Source organism: Lepisma saccharinum, chromosome 5, assembly GCF_977018435.1.
Source record: "Lepisma saccharinum chromosome 5, izLepSacc3.1, whole genome shotgun sequence".
Classification (NCBI taxonomy): domain Eukaryota; kingdom Metazoa; phylum Arthropoda; class Insecta; order Zygentoma; family Lepismatidae; genus Lepisma; species Lepisma saccharinum.
The window spans coordinates 32,828,435-32,842,976 of NC_139233.1; the positions used below are offsets into that span (position 1 = coordinate 32,828,435).

Here is a 14,542-nt window from a genome sequence, read left to right on the forward strand (position 1 = left end):
CCGTACAATTCATAACTCAGAAGTCCACTCAACCTTAAAGCAATACCATCTAGACAGAGAAAAAAATCGCAATTAGCACGAACAAGGAAAAAAAAGTGTTAATACAAACGAGGTGCATGAACGGAATCATGTTAAATCGAATAACGATATCACGGGCTGTATTTTTTATTATGCTAAATTATTCTTTCAGATGGGAACCGATACGGCATACTTCGGCCGACAACAATGACCTTTACAGCTGGAAACAAAGAATTTCAACACGCAGCAACAATCGTACAACGCAGTGTCTGATTGTCAGAGGATCGGAGGATCCTTTCCTGTTGCCCCGCGCTGCTGACAGGCGGTGAAATCCATACGCAACTGGCCAAGCGGTAAGCATATATATATATTTCATTGTTCGATGTATTCTCAAGCACACAACTCGTGGTATCTCCGTTCAGCATAGTTCTCTCTGCAGAACTATGAAGATGATTTTAAGGAAGGCTCAGGTAAGTCTTCTGTTTCTGTATATTCGTGATCAGTCCAGTGTCATACCACGCATAATTTCTGATCTAATACTCGAGTTCTTTTTAAGTCGCAGTGGTCCGTCCAGTTAGTAGGGTGTCTGAGTGCCGTACAGGATACCGGGGTGGGGGATATAAGATTTTACATTAAGCTGCAATGAAAAGTTTCGAAATGTACTTCTTGCACTATTCATTTCACTTGCTGGCTCTATGCAAGAGTTAACCCAATTGAAAAAACAAAAAAACAAAAACATTTTGCACAATAAATTATTATTGTTTCTCACTCACTGTATTTGTTGACACCCCCCCTTTTTTGGGCACATTCTATAGGAAAAAGCTTTATCACTGAATTTATAATTCATTTGCAAATGTAAAGCAATTACATTTGCAAATTTATTATTACATTAATCATTACTTTCACCAAATAACTTACTTCATCTAACTAGGAAAGAGTACATTCTAATCTTCTTCGTCAAAACCCAGACATTCGCCTCCAGAGCTAAATGAAAAGTCATTTGAAATCTCTTCGAAATCAGAATCTGAGTCCTCGTACGAAAAATTGTCCTCTGTACCATCCAATGCATTACTAATGCCACACTTAATGATTCAACCTCCTTGTTAGTTTTCCCAGCATCCCGTGAAGCTTTGACCCATTCACAAACTCTTCCTTCTTCCTGAAGGTGTAACCTAAGTATCGGCGAATAGGACGCACCCTGTATTTCAGACCTATTTTTATAGGTCTGTGTCTGAAAAGTGAGAAAGTTTTTTGAACCATAACAACGTGTTTAAGTATATATTTCGTCTAGATTTACATCGGAAAGTTATAAGCCAGGTTTATTTCCTTGTAGCCACTGCTGGCTGGTTAAGATATTCAGTATAGATCTCATTGTATATCAATGTGTGGTGAACATGTATTACATATTAAAACTAGCGAAAGGATTTTAAGGTGAAAAATTATGGCCGAGAAAGGCAAAAAGCTTCTGAAAATGTTTTCAAAAAGGTGCAAAATAAAATGCCTTTATTCAATGCTACCTTTTTCTGCACCTTCTGTATATAATGCGCGCGGACCGCAGAGAGAACAGTCGTTCTGCCGAATAGGTTTTGTTAAAGTTTGTGTTTTCTCTCGCGGGTTTTGCTACATTATCTTGGAAACTATTGGGGCTGCAATGACTATATTATACCATTTTATAGCTCTCGTTCTGTTCTACAAAATGAGACTATAGGATTTTATATTGCTGCTCAAGAAGAGTGAAAATCATTTATTTTTCTGTCCACTTTTCTTTTACGTAACATGAAAGAAAAGAAGGAAAAAGGTGCAACCAAGTGTGTTCAATTTGATTAGAAAATATGACATCACATGAGCTACAAAATTTTCATCATCATGTTTCAGAGATCGAAAATATAGGAAAAAGGATCAACATAGTAAAAAAAAATACCGAAATTATTGTTTTATATAAAGTAAATGTAAAATATGTAATATTTTGGCAAATATGTAAAATATGTAATATCTTGGCAAATTTGTAAAAATATGTAACATAAAACTTAAGTAAAATCATGTCAGTTATATAATTCGTTGACAGTTTCCTGTTCAAGGTATGTATCTAGAAAGGAATACAATATGTAATTACATACAAATCCAAGCTCTACGCATAAGACATATTTTTGAACAACTTGTTAGGTTAGGCAGTTAAGCTAAGTAGCTCTCTTTCTAGGGTCACCTTAGGGTTGGCTCTTACCCCCGCGAAATAATGTTATGCGAACCACTCCCATCTGGGATGATCGCAGGACAGCATTTCTGCAGACTAACGAGGCTCTAGCGCCCGAACCCAGAGCTAGCACAATTCTCTGTAAAGGCTTGTGATTTATCTTCCACATGTGCTTGTGTTGTCCCTCCATCCAACTCATATTATCACTATGCATTCCCATTGTCGAGATTAGCCAAAAGTGGCGGAGAAAGTGACGTAAAATAAACAAACAACCTTAACCAACCCATCCATCTTGCCACTCAAATAGCCAATATGAGGAAATTCTAAGAAACATTTATACTGAAGCAAGGAATACAAACACTAATGGCTTAAACAAGTAGATAAAGACAAAGACAAAATGGGATAAAGCAAGAAGGAAAGAAAAGGAAAACAGAACAAGATAGAAAAAGAAACAAATGGGAAACAGAGAAATAAATAAATAAATAAACAAAATGAAAACACAGAGAAAGAAAATAAACACAGAGACTAGGATAGGAAATATAAACAAATTAATATCAATGGAAAAGAGAACAGGAGAGAAACTTAATAGTCATAATCATGGTAACTGCGTAGGAATATAAATTTAACGTACTGCAATGAGAAAAACGCAGCTATTTGTAACATAGATGTCCGTAAAAATACATTTCTGCGCTCCAAAACACTTTGAGATCCCCTTAGAAACACTAAATATTTACTAGAAATTAACAACTTCTTAAAAGTTCCCCACTCCTAATCATGGGCTTCCGAAAGGGGGGCATGGCCCCCCTGGAAAATGAAAATCAACCAAAAATTATGTATTTCACATGTAATTTCATTTTAGCCACAATAATATGTGTTAATTATTGCATGAACATCATAAATTCAAATTTAAGCAATATTTTTTTAGGGAACAACACTTTTGTTGGAGAAAATGTGCCTTGTTTGCCCCCCTGGAAAAAATACCTTCCTTGCCCCTCCCTAGAAATAATCCTGAGGACGTCCATGTTCCTAATTCAAAAACGTTTCTCCGCCACTAACTGCAACTGTTGTACAGCAAATTAAATATTGGATGTTTTCAACGTACTGTCTGAGACAACTCTTTTAACAAAATCTTAGCAACAAATTAACAACAATAAAATCAATATGAACAACACAAAAACTGCATGGTTCTTGCATTAATAATGATGCGAACAAGAATTACATTATTTTAGATTCAAGTGCAAAACTCCATTAATCTTGATTCATCTAAATACTTCATTGTCTCATTCTGCCTTAAAATATATCGCATTAGTAGATTAGTTTATTGATAATTTGTAATTTCCAACAATAGGTGGCTCCCATGGCTAAACAAAAGAAAGTTTGCAAAATTGTTTACATTCAAGCTGTCCTAAGGATGAATATGAGCGACTAATATATCCTGTTTTCAATCGTTCTTGTGTCTGTTTGCAGGTTTTTACGGCGATAGCTTTGATATGCATCCTCAAATCTGTGTCTGGAATTCCCAGGTAAGAGTTCAAGTATCTTCGTATGAACTTTTTGACAGGTTAGTATCAACTTATTGCAGAGTTATCTCACCTCAAACCATGAATATTAAACCTGAAATGAACATGTACTGGGAATCTAATACAGAGCACCTGGGATATAGATAATACAGAAATTAAGGGAACCTGTATGAGCAACAAATTAAATATTTTGCATATTGAATCGTAGAGTACTGATTAGACAAATAAGAAATCACTTTTGCACAAAGTTATTTGGCATGTAGTTTCAGTTCTACCAGCTTCTAAGTTATTGATTTGGTGGGAGGGAACAACGAATGCAACTTATGATCCATGTAACTCGTGTAAGTGTTTAAGTTCAGTGAATTTTACATATGTAACTCCAGAATGTTCCAAGAGGTTTTATTACTTAGCACAGTCAGGTTAACTGGACAAACATGATAATTGGCACTGCAAATTCGGTAGATCCTTATGCAACAATGGATCCAACTACACTTACTTTTAACAATCCAGTAATAATAACATCTAACGAGAAAGACTCGAATTGTTATGCTTCAATTGCTTCGATACATCCACGCAATGATAAAGAGTTTCTCAGTAAGAGTTTCAAGCTTTGAAGGTTTGTATCAAAGCTTATATTTTCTTCTGTCTTTCTTATATGCATGTTATCTTTATTTACGTTACTGTTCACTATTTCCTTCAAGTTTTATGCTTCTTTGTTATTTCCTATTTTTTAAAAAAAAGATCCTCTTCAGCAACTTGCCTTCTTATTTCTTATGTTCTCTTCTCTTCAGTACCAATTTTTAAGTTTTCTGTGGACTTATTTGCACATACCCCTTCACTTCCCTTTCCGTAGCTGCGTCAGTGGACAAGTGCGATAAGTGGACGATTCTCTTGCCACAGAATGTTCAGGCTTCGAGTCCCAGCCTGGCCATTGCCGTGTCTTTTTGTCTTTCATTGTCATCTATCATCATTCATCCTCATGTTCGAAATTAGCCATAAGCAGCCGAGAAGCGACGTAAAATAAGACAAATTCAAATCATTTGTACCCTCCGTTTCTATTTGTAGTTAGGTAATAACTACAAACTACCTAACTAACTAACTCTCTATCCTTACCGATTTCCTTTAGGTCCGCCTCAACGTTATCCCTCCCATCTCCGTCTTGGCCTTCCTACAGGTCTCTTACCATCAGGTTTCCCAACAAGAATCCTGTACACTCTTCTTTCCTTTCTGTATTTTAACCTAACTTTATTTATCATTTCACACCCCGAAACGAGAAAGAGACAAGTGTATATTTTTATGTTTCTTATTTTCGCTTTTCTGGTATTTTCGATGATGAAGAGGAATGTAGTAACAACGGCACCGCACCGATTAAGAAAATGGACGCATTTCTATTGATCAGTCCAGGATCGAACCTGCAACCTTCTGTAGCGAGACCGTGTACTTAATAACTCAACGCTCTCAACCATGGTGCCGGCTGAAAAAAATGAAGTGTTACCCAACTCTTGTGAACAAACAATCAAATTGCATTTGTAATATAAGATATCTATTAATTAACCCTTTCGTAATCAATAAATCACTCGAATATGCTATAAGGTGTTGAGGAATAACTCCGGAGACGGCACCAACAAGAAATAGGTGCCGAAAATGCATATGTAGTTACTCTCCGTGCAAGTGTATCCAACCGCAACATCTGAATTACACTCTTTTGGCGATGCTTCTTTGTGTAGAAACAACAAAAGGGTTCTTTTCGAAGTCATTGTTATTCATTCGTTATTAATTATCATCTCTGCTCGCCCATAGCGGAACGCAAGGAAAGTGATTTTGCATTCAGAGCTGTTGCTTTCATCATATGGAGAAAATTAACCATTCAAATACATTCCATGGAAAGTTTCTTGAACCGGGAAAAGGCGAAAATGAAGAGGACCAATGCGATATCTCCATTGTAAATGTTGCTTTTCGGTTGAGGGTCAACGCACGAACAACATTTGCGCCAAGCTAAAAAAAAAGAAGAAAATGTAACTTATTATTGTCCTACACTGGGTATAATTCAGAGCAGTATGGCAACTAAACTGAAGATTCACTGATGTCATAGTGAGTAATCTAGGAGGTACCGGAGTCAATCCCCGGGTCCTGAAACAAACTTTGAACTTTATACACACTCTTTCTCTCTTTCTTTTCACTTTTCCTATTTTTTCATTTCCTTTCTCTCTCCCTCTCTTTTTCCATCTTTCTTATTCTTCTTCTATCCTTTCTCTCTCTCTCGTTCCATCTTTCTTATTCTTCTCTTTTCCTTTCTCTTTTGCTAACTTTATTATTCTTCTCTTTTCCTTTCTCTCTCTCTCTCTCTTTCCATCTTTCTTACTCTTCACTTTTCCTTTCTCTCTCTATTTCTATGTTTATTATTCTTCTCTTTTCCTTTCTCTCTCTTTTCAACTTTCTTATTCCTCTTTTCTTTCTCTCTCTCTTTCCATCTTTCTTATTCTTCTCTTTTCCTTTCTCTTTCTCTCTCTTGTTCCATATTTATCTCCCCCTCTCTCTTTTATCTTCTTTAACTCTCTCTCTCTCTCTCTCTTGATTGTTCATCCTCTTCTAGCTTCCTTCTTACCTACGTTGTCCCTCTTTCTTTTTCTATCTTATATTTCTCTCTTTACCTGTAATGTCTCTCCCATGCCATAATGGTACAGCTATCTCCTTGTAATCGATCGTTCCCGGGTTCGACCCCTGCTGGGAGCACAGGAATCACACTTTAAACTGTAGGTCCAGTCCCGATTTGTCCATCAGAGCATAAAAATGTACTTAAACAAACTTTGCTTTGCTTTTGGGTAGATCGTGGCAGAGTGGTGAGCATAACATGCAACAAATCCATAGACCCCCAGGTTCAAACTCTGGTAAAGGCATGCAAATATCATAGTGTTTACATGTTATCAGTTCACCATTTATACTCAACGTGCCTATCAACCCTAGAGGTAGAAAACTAACGTAAAATAACATTTAAAAAATACAGAAAGAAAGCCTTTGTATAAATGCACTCAATTCAGGTATATACATATATGGCATATATTATATTTTGTATTGTATTTTTCTACCTTTATGTCGCTTCTTCTGCTTCTTTAGGCTAATCACAACGATGGAGATTAAATTGATGTTAAAGCAAAACTACCCCCTGTGCGTCTTGGATTTTACACAACAGTTAAAGTATAGATTCAATTTTCAAATTATAAGGCCTTAAGTTATGTTCGCAAATTAGCCAAAAGTGGCACAGGAAGCGAAGTAAAATAAAGCAAATCAATCAGTTAAGGCCCTTAACTGATTGATTTGCTTTATTTTACTTCGCTTCCTGTGCCACTTTTGGCTGATTTGCGAAGATGGGAATGAATAATGATATAATGAAACTGATGAATGGACTCCCACAAACATCCATGCCCAGGTCAGGATTCGAACCCGGGACTCCTGGTGTCGTAGCGCGATGTGCAAACCACTCCGCCACGGGGGCCGGGGCTATAAAGCCTTAAAATGTATTAATGGTTAACGATAAAATGTTGTTGAACTTAATTTATTGAAATTTATGTTTTCCAGAACTCATGTCCGGATACACATACCGGTGCATGTCCACACGATCCATCACACGTACAAGGGAAAGTATGCTCCAGGGTATGACTACTACGCAGGCAATACTGGGGAAGCGGCTCTTCTCAAAGCCCTCTCCTCCTACGGTGGACTGTCCGACTCTCACCTGAACGCGCTAGCACACTTATCAAGCGGCCAAGCCAGCACTGGAGGCTCCAGCACCGGTGCCTACGGGTTGACCTCCTACGCCCCATCGTGGCAGAACATCTACAATTCCGCGCAAGGAGTCCTGGACAACTACCAAGTGCCTCGTGGGTTGAAGAAGCTCGTGTATAAACATGGAAACACGCTGTACGTGTGCAGACCTGGAAGGAAGGCGAATTCTTTGGAGTGCGATGTGGGTCGAAGGCCGCTGTACATCATCAGGGCTGGAAAGACCATTCTTTACGTGAGAGGTCATCCGAAGAAGGTCGTCCACTTGTTTCCAGTTCCTCCGGGACAGGAGCAGAGGCGTCCTCAGCGGTTCCGTCCAAGACGTCCTCAGAGGCGACCACTACGCTATCCCTTGCGTTTCAGAGGCCGCCTACCCAGAAGGAAGAGGAGAAGACCTGCCATGTTCGTCAGAATCCGCAAATACCGATTGTGATTCGTTATACTTACTCGTTCATCAGAATCCAAAAGTAGAAGTCGATTCGCTTGACTGACTCGTATCGATTGATCAGTGTGTGCAACTGGGCGCAGTGGTTTGTTTGACTCTCTCTTACCGATCCATCAGAATATGGAAGGGGGCATGGTGATTTATTTGACTGACTGGTATCGATCCATCAGATGTGCAAGTGGGCGTGGTGATTTGTCTTACTGACTCGTATCGGCTCATCAGAATCCACAAGTGAAAATGGTGATTTTCATTGGCTCGTTCAGTTTCATCAAAATCCGCAAGTTGATGTGGTAATTCGTTTGAAACTCAGAATTATAAGAATCCACAGGTAGAGATGGTGATTCGTTTGACTCGTACAGAATCATCTAGGTCCGAAATTAGAAATTGTCATTTGTTTACTGAATCGAACAGTATCGTCAAAATCCACAAGTGGAGCGGTGATTTGTTCACTGACTCGTACAGAATCATCAAAATCCACAATTAAAAATGGCGATTTGTTGACCGAATTCCACAGAAACATCAAAATTCACAAGTAGAAACGGTGATTTGTTGACCGACTCGTAAAGAATTATCAGGATCCACAAGTAGAAACGATGATTTGTTGACTGACACGTACAGAACAATCAAAATCCACAAGTAGAAACTGTGATTTGTTCACTGACTCGTACGGAATCATCAGAATCCACAAGTAGAAACGGTAATTTGTTGACTGACACGTACCAAAACATCAGACTCCACAAGTAGAAACGGTTATTTGTTGACTGACACGTACAGAAACATCAGAATCCACAAGTAGAAACGGTGCTTTGTTTACTGACTCGTACAGAATCATCAGAATCCACAAGTATAAAGGGTGATTTGTTGATTGACACGTACAGAATCATCAGAATCCACAAGTAGAAACTGTGATTTGTTGACTGGCACGTACAGAAACATCAGAATCCACAAGTAGAAACGGTGATTTGTTGAATGACTCATACAAAATCAGAATACGGAAGTAGAACTTGTGATTTATTTGATTCGTTCGGGAACAACAAAATCGGCAAGTGACCACGGTGATTTGTTTCATTATCCAGCTCAGGTAGAATTTGATTGCCGGAAGTCCTGAAAATACGCTTGACTAGTTGATGTAAAAGTTCAAAAAAATAAAGGTAGGACGCTTCTTGCATTCATGTTTTGTTTTAGTATGATAGCTCAGGTATTGTATGTGATTATATTGATGCACGTTTCTGCCTCTTGTGTGAAATCACGGTTGTAAGCAGCTATGTCTGTGAAGTATTCATCAGTTGTTATGTAAGATATAAGGAATGTAGATGATAACGCTGAAGTGCCCAAGACTGTAAATTATAACTACGAGATTCCTTTTATAATTGTTAATAAATGTTTCATAATACTTGTGATGATTTTCATTCAATGTGGAGAGCTTCTGGAAATTATTGTAAGATATATTGTCATATCATCCAGTTCAGGTCTTAATGTGTCCAGCATGCCTGTGCATTTATTCCATTTCAGTATTTCTGTTTTCGAACACACAGTGAATTTTTGAAAAAAAAAACCCTCATGGTATATTATGATATAAACCTCAAAAAATATAGAATCCTCTTATTGTAGTGGCCCTCAATGATATCATGGAACAGCGCTAATCCAGGGGCATATGTCAATATTTCTACAGTCCCTGGATTTTTAAATGAAGTGAATATATGACTACAGGTAATACGTTGTTAGTGTGGTACACAATCATGTATTACCAGGTGTTTTGCCCTTGTAGCATATGGCCTCTGTGACGTCATAAATCCAAGATGGCTGCCGCTTCATGCATTAACAAAGAAAATTGATCGTAACTCCTTCAAGAGTGGTTTTTGAAAAAATGTATACATACATTTTTTGTTCAGAATTTACAAAAGAACAAAATTGATTCTTACAGCTTTTTTTCGTATCTCGCACTGTTATGGAGATATATCTAGTGAAACTATTTTGGGTTCCTTTTTTGCAAGGATTCTAACGTATTTTACACTTTACTTGACATTCTGGCATATAAAGGGGGAAAATCACTGTCTGTGATATTTGTTGATGCCTACTATTGTCGCGTATGGCCTGTGTGACATCACACATCTAAGATGGCTACCTCTACAGACATTAACAAAGAAAAACGACCATATCTCCTTAACTCCTTTGGGAATCATTTTGACCATTTGTAAGTTTCTTAGGTTTTTACACGAAGGGAAGACATGTATATGGAGGATGCCTTCATTTGGAGGCATGCAATCATGTATTACTATAGGTGTTGTGCTGGGAAAGGTGTCAGAGACCATACATGATCTCCGAAATCCTAGATGACCAGCATGGAGATTCTGCAGATAAAATACTGCCCATATCCTGATTTAGAGTTCGATTGTGAGATTTTTGTAGAGGTATTTCCTGTACAAAGTGAGAAATATTATTACAATTTTTATAACTACAGTAGTGTCCAAAAGTTAAAAGTTATGAAAGAATTTCTTAAAAATCGTGCCATCATATTCGGGGTGTAAGAGACACCCAAATGTCAACCTCACCCTGGGCATTTTGCACAGTAACAATACTGTGGCGTCTAGACCCATCGTTGTGTGCTGTCCATATGTGTTTGTGATGGCCCTTTTATCTATTTCGTTTAATCATCATTCATTCTCATATTTGAAATTAGCTAAAAGTAGCAGAAACGAGAAGTAAAATGAATCAATTAATTCTTTCATTCTGTCATCATCTTCATCGAATCCAGGAGAACCAAGGTTTCCAAGAGATTGAAGCATATAATCTTCTGCGGCATCAAATACGTTCAACAACCTTCTTTGCAAGTGCAAACACAAACTGCGATACCATTATATTGTGAACGCTGCCACCAAAGTGCCCCTCACACCTTTCACCAGAAGAAGTTACTTCCAAGTATTGGAGTTGAATAAAAGCAGAAAAGTAACATCCAAAACTACCCAGCCCAATAGGCTTTTGAATGAAGAAAGAAGAAAATGAGGATGACAAAAAGATCATTCAGATAAATATTACAGTTGACATGTGGTTGCAGAAAGAGGAAATGTTCATGCATATGCCGGATCAGTCCCTGCGACGTGCTGAACTGTCTCTTTCAAGTGCAGATCAAGAAAAGTGTGAAAGCAATGACTTACAGGACAGAGATTCAGGCCAGAGTGAGAGGAATTTGACTAAAGTGACTAAATTGAATGACATTATTTTTCCCTAGTGATTACAGCCACTCTTAATCTTGATAACAGGTGAACTGTTTAAATTTCAAAACACAATGCGGAAGTCACAGGTGATGTTATTACTCCTTTACTATGATAGTTATAATAATAGTAATGATAATGATAATAATAATAAAGAATACTTTTCACTTGTTATTTATTAACAGAAAATGCCTCTGGAGAAATCTCATATTCGAACTTTAAATAAGGACATGGACAGTATTTTATGGGCAGAACCTCCGTGACGACCATCTTGGATTTCGGACGTCATGTATTGTCTCTGATACATTTTTCCAGCAAATTACCTGTAGTAATACATGATTGTATGCCTTCAAACGAAGGCATCGTCCATGTACATGTCTTTCCTTCGTGCAAAACCCAACAAACTTACAAATGGTCAAAATGACTCCCAAAGGAGTTTAGGAGAAATGGTCGTTTTTCTTTGTTAATGCCTGCAAAAGTGTTAGATGTATGATGCCAGACAGGCCATACGCGACAATAGTAGGCGTCAATAAATATCACAGGCAGTAATTTTTCCCCTTTATATGTCAGGTAAAGTGTAAAAATTACTTTTAAAATCCTTGCTGAAAAGGACCCAAAATAGTTTCACTAGATATATCTCTATAACAGTGCGAGATTGAAAAAAAACTGTAAGAATCAATTTTATTCCTTTTTCAATTCTGAACAAAAAATGTATGTATACAATTTTGTCAGAAACTACTCTTAAAGGAGTTAACATCGATTTTCTTTGTTAATGCATGAAGCGGTAGCCATCTTGATTTATGACGTCACACAGGCCATATGCCACAATTGCGGGCAAAACACCTGGTAGCACATTATTGTGTACCACAACTAGTAATATATCACCGGTAGTCATATAGTCCCTTCATTCAAAAACTCACGGGATTACATTCCCCCAACTGAGATAAATGCGTAAGCATCCACTACCCTTTTTTTTATCGTCTCCATGTTGAACCATACAAGCACTCACTTCGAGAACTGACATGGAAGAAACAAAACTAAGTACCACAAGCTAACGTACAAAACTTTAATCAACCCAAATGTTTAATTGCACCATGATAGCTTCTTTGCATAGCTTACTCTAATGCACAGCCCTTCTGAATTCTCGATAAATTGTATTGGCCTCAACACCTCTCTCCTTTATGAATACGGTGCTGTGAATGAGGTTTTCCCGAGTTCATTACAATCTAACGAGAATTCACAATGAGGACGACACCGTTAGGATGCAAGAAAATAATAATAATAATATGGTTCCATCTTACGCCACTGCCCATTGGCGCGCCAAATATCTTTATACGGATAATGTGTTCCAAAGCGATCCACGTTGGTCCAGTCAGCACGTCGTCTGACTCTCACGTGGCACACACGGGTTCGATTCCCGGGTTGGGTGATTTCCAGCAACATCCCTGCGTGGGGCGCCCTATAATAAATATATACATGAAAGGGTGGTTTAAAGCCATCGGGAGCATGGTGCTGATCACATCACCTCCACAAATGGCCGCGACTGTGAATGTGTGGAGCTCTGCCTACACATCTACCCTATATACATTCACGACATGTTACAATGTGCATGAGGTGGCTTGACCTTAATTTGTCCGTAAGCAGTCTTCCTATTTTTTTTCACTCATTCCTTCATTTTGCCAGTTCCTTTTTTACAAAATACAAAGGGCTACAAAACTTCCTTCCTCGTTTAGCCACTGCCACTGTCCTGGCAGTAATTTTAGCATACTAATGCAGAATGTGGAATAATATATGTGGAACATATACAGTACTACATACCATAACATTATCAGAATATGAATATGAAATTACGCCAATTTGTAATGTGAAATCTATAACGTTTTGGGAAGGAAGATTAGCTGACACGGAGGCTGACCGAGTTAAATAGTCTCATTTCGGTCTCGCCACCAAAGTTTCTGGGTTCAAATCCCGACCTGGGCATATAATCGCAACACTGATCGGAATTTGCGAGAAGCCTGGCTACATTGAACGCACGCACCTCCTACCGTGCTTTACCTAAGCTCGCGAATTCATAAAAGAAAGCGGGCAAGGTTACCAACTCCTACGAAATCGGGTTGCCAACTCATAAGAAATCAGGTTGCCAACTCTTGAATCACAATAGTCTTTTTATTGGAATTGACAACTTAATGCACATTTCCTGATCCATTTTTTCTGTATTTTGGGCTCTGAGCCTGGGCTTTGCAGACAGCTTAGAATATGCGCCCTGCCACCCAACCATTCCCAAACTGGAACAAGCATCCACCACCTAGGGATTGGCTAAAAATGGCAACAAGGCGATGCTAAATAACAATAAAAATACAAATGCGAGACGAGTGGTAAGTTGTAGTGGTAACGCTGTCGCCTTATAATGAAAGGGCCCCGTGTTGGATCCGTGGTGTGGCACATTGCAAAGTGATTCAGGTGATACTCTAAGTCAGTTCCGATTAACCTATCTGAGCATAAAGTAAAGTACACTTAAAACAAACTCAGTCAACGTAATACGATAATAAAGTACAGAAGAATATGAACAGAACAGAAATCTATAATGAAAACATAGAATGATTTTTAGTTGGCAAATGCGACAACAGATGGCGAATTAGTGTAATAACATCATATACTCATCTTTGGTCATGCCATGAAAATAATTGCATGTCCTAGGATAACCAGGATGTGCACTTTTATGGTTCTATACGTACGAATAAAAATCATGAAGAAATGTTAATGTAAACAAGAGGTAACATAGTAAATTTATGAACATTTGCATGTGAAATATGCCTAAAAATCACTATGTGAAAAGAAAATGTAAGTAATGTAATAGTCACACCGTCCTATAATCCACCTAGATATGCGTCTTTGAACAGTTTGTACAGACAAATGCAGAGACATGAAACTAATTCTTTCCCGTCGTGATTAACGATTCTGTTTCCGCGCACAGGATGTGTATACCAGCACCGCTGCTGATGCATCACGTAGCTATAGAAATTGCTAAGAACACCAAAGGTAACCTACTCACATGTAATAGGCTTCAATTACAATCACGCCTAGTTCTGGTAATGTCTACGTAGTTAGGTTAGGACAGTGACGGCACCAGAGGGGGGCAGTAGGCAAACACCCATCTCGGTCGACAAATTAATAACCTTTTTGGCAAAATATGTAGTCTGGCTGCCCCTCACTCTTTCCCTATAAGGTAAGGACGGGGCAAACGGACACCATAAGCACAATTTTCAAAATAACTGAAACATTTTATTGAAGAATGAAAATAACTATTGGCATAATAGGTGTGAACCTTCAGTTAACGCAAGATAGCACATAGTATGGAAGCAAATGAACATCTGTC

The 14,542-nt window shown here is 38.2% G+C and overlaps 1 protein-coding gene across 1 annotated transcript; it reads left to right on the plus strand.

The window, feature by feature from the left end:
- The first annotated feature begins 421 nt into the window (after positions 1 to 421).
- Positions 422 to 9,338, plus strand: LOC145988288 (uncharacterized). The gene is made up of 3 exons (XM_083123151.1): positions 422 to 488; positions 3,677 to 3,732; positions 7,306 to 9,338. The coding sequence occupies exons 1-3, from the start codon at positions 462 to 464 to the stop codon at positions 7,940 to 7,942; spliced, it is 720 nt and encodes a 239-aa protein (XP_082979277.1). The 5' UTR covers positions 422 to 461; the 3' UTR covers positions 7,943 to 9,338.
- Positions 9,339 to 14,542: the final 5,204 nt, after the last annotated feature.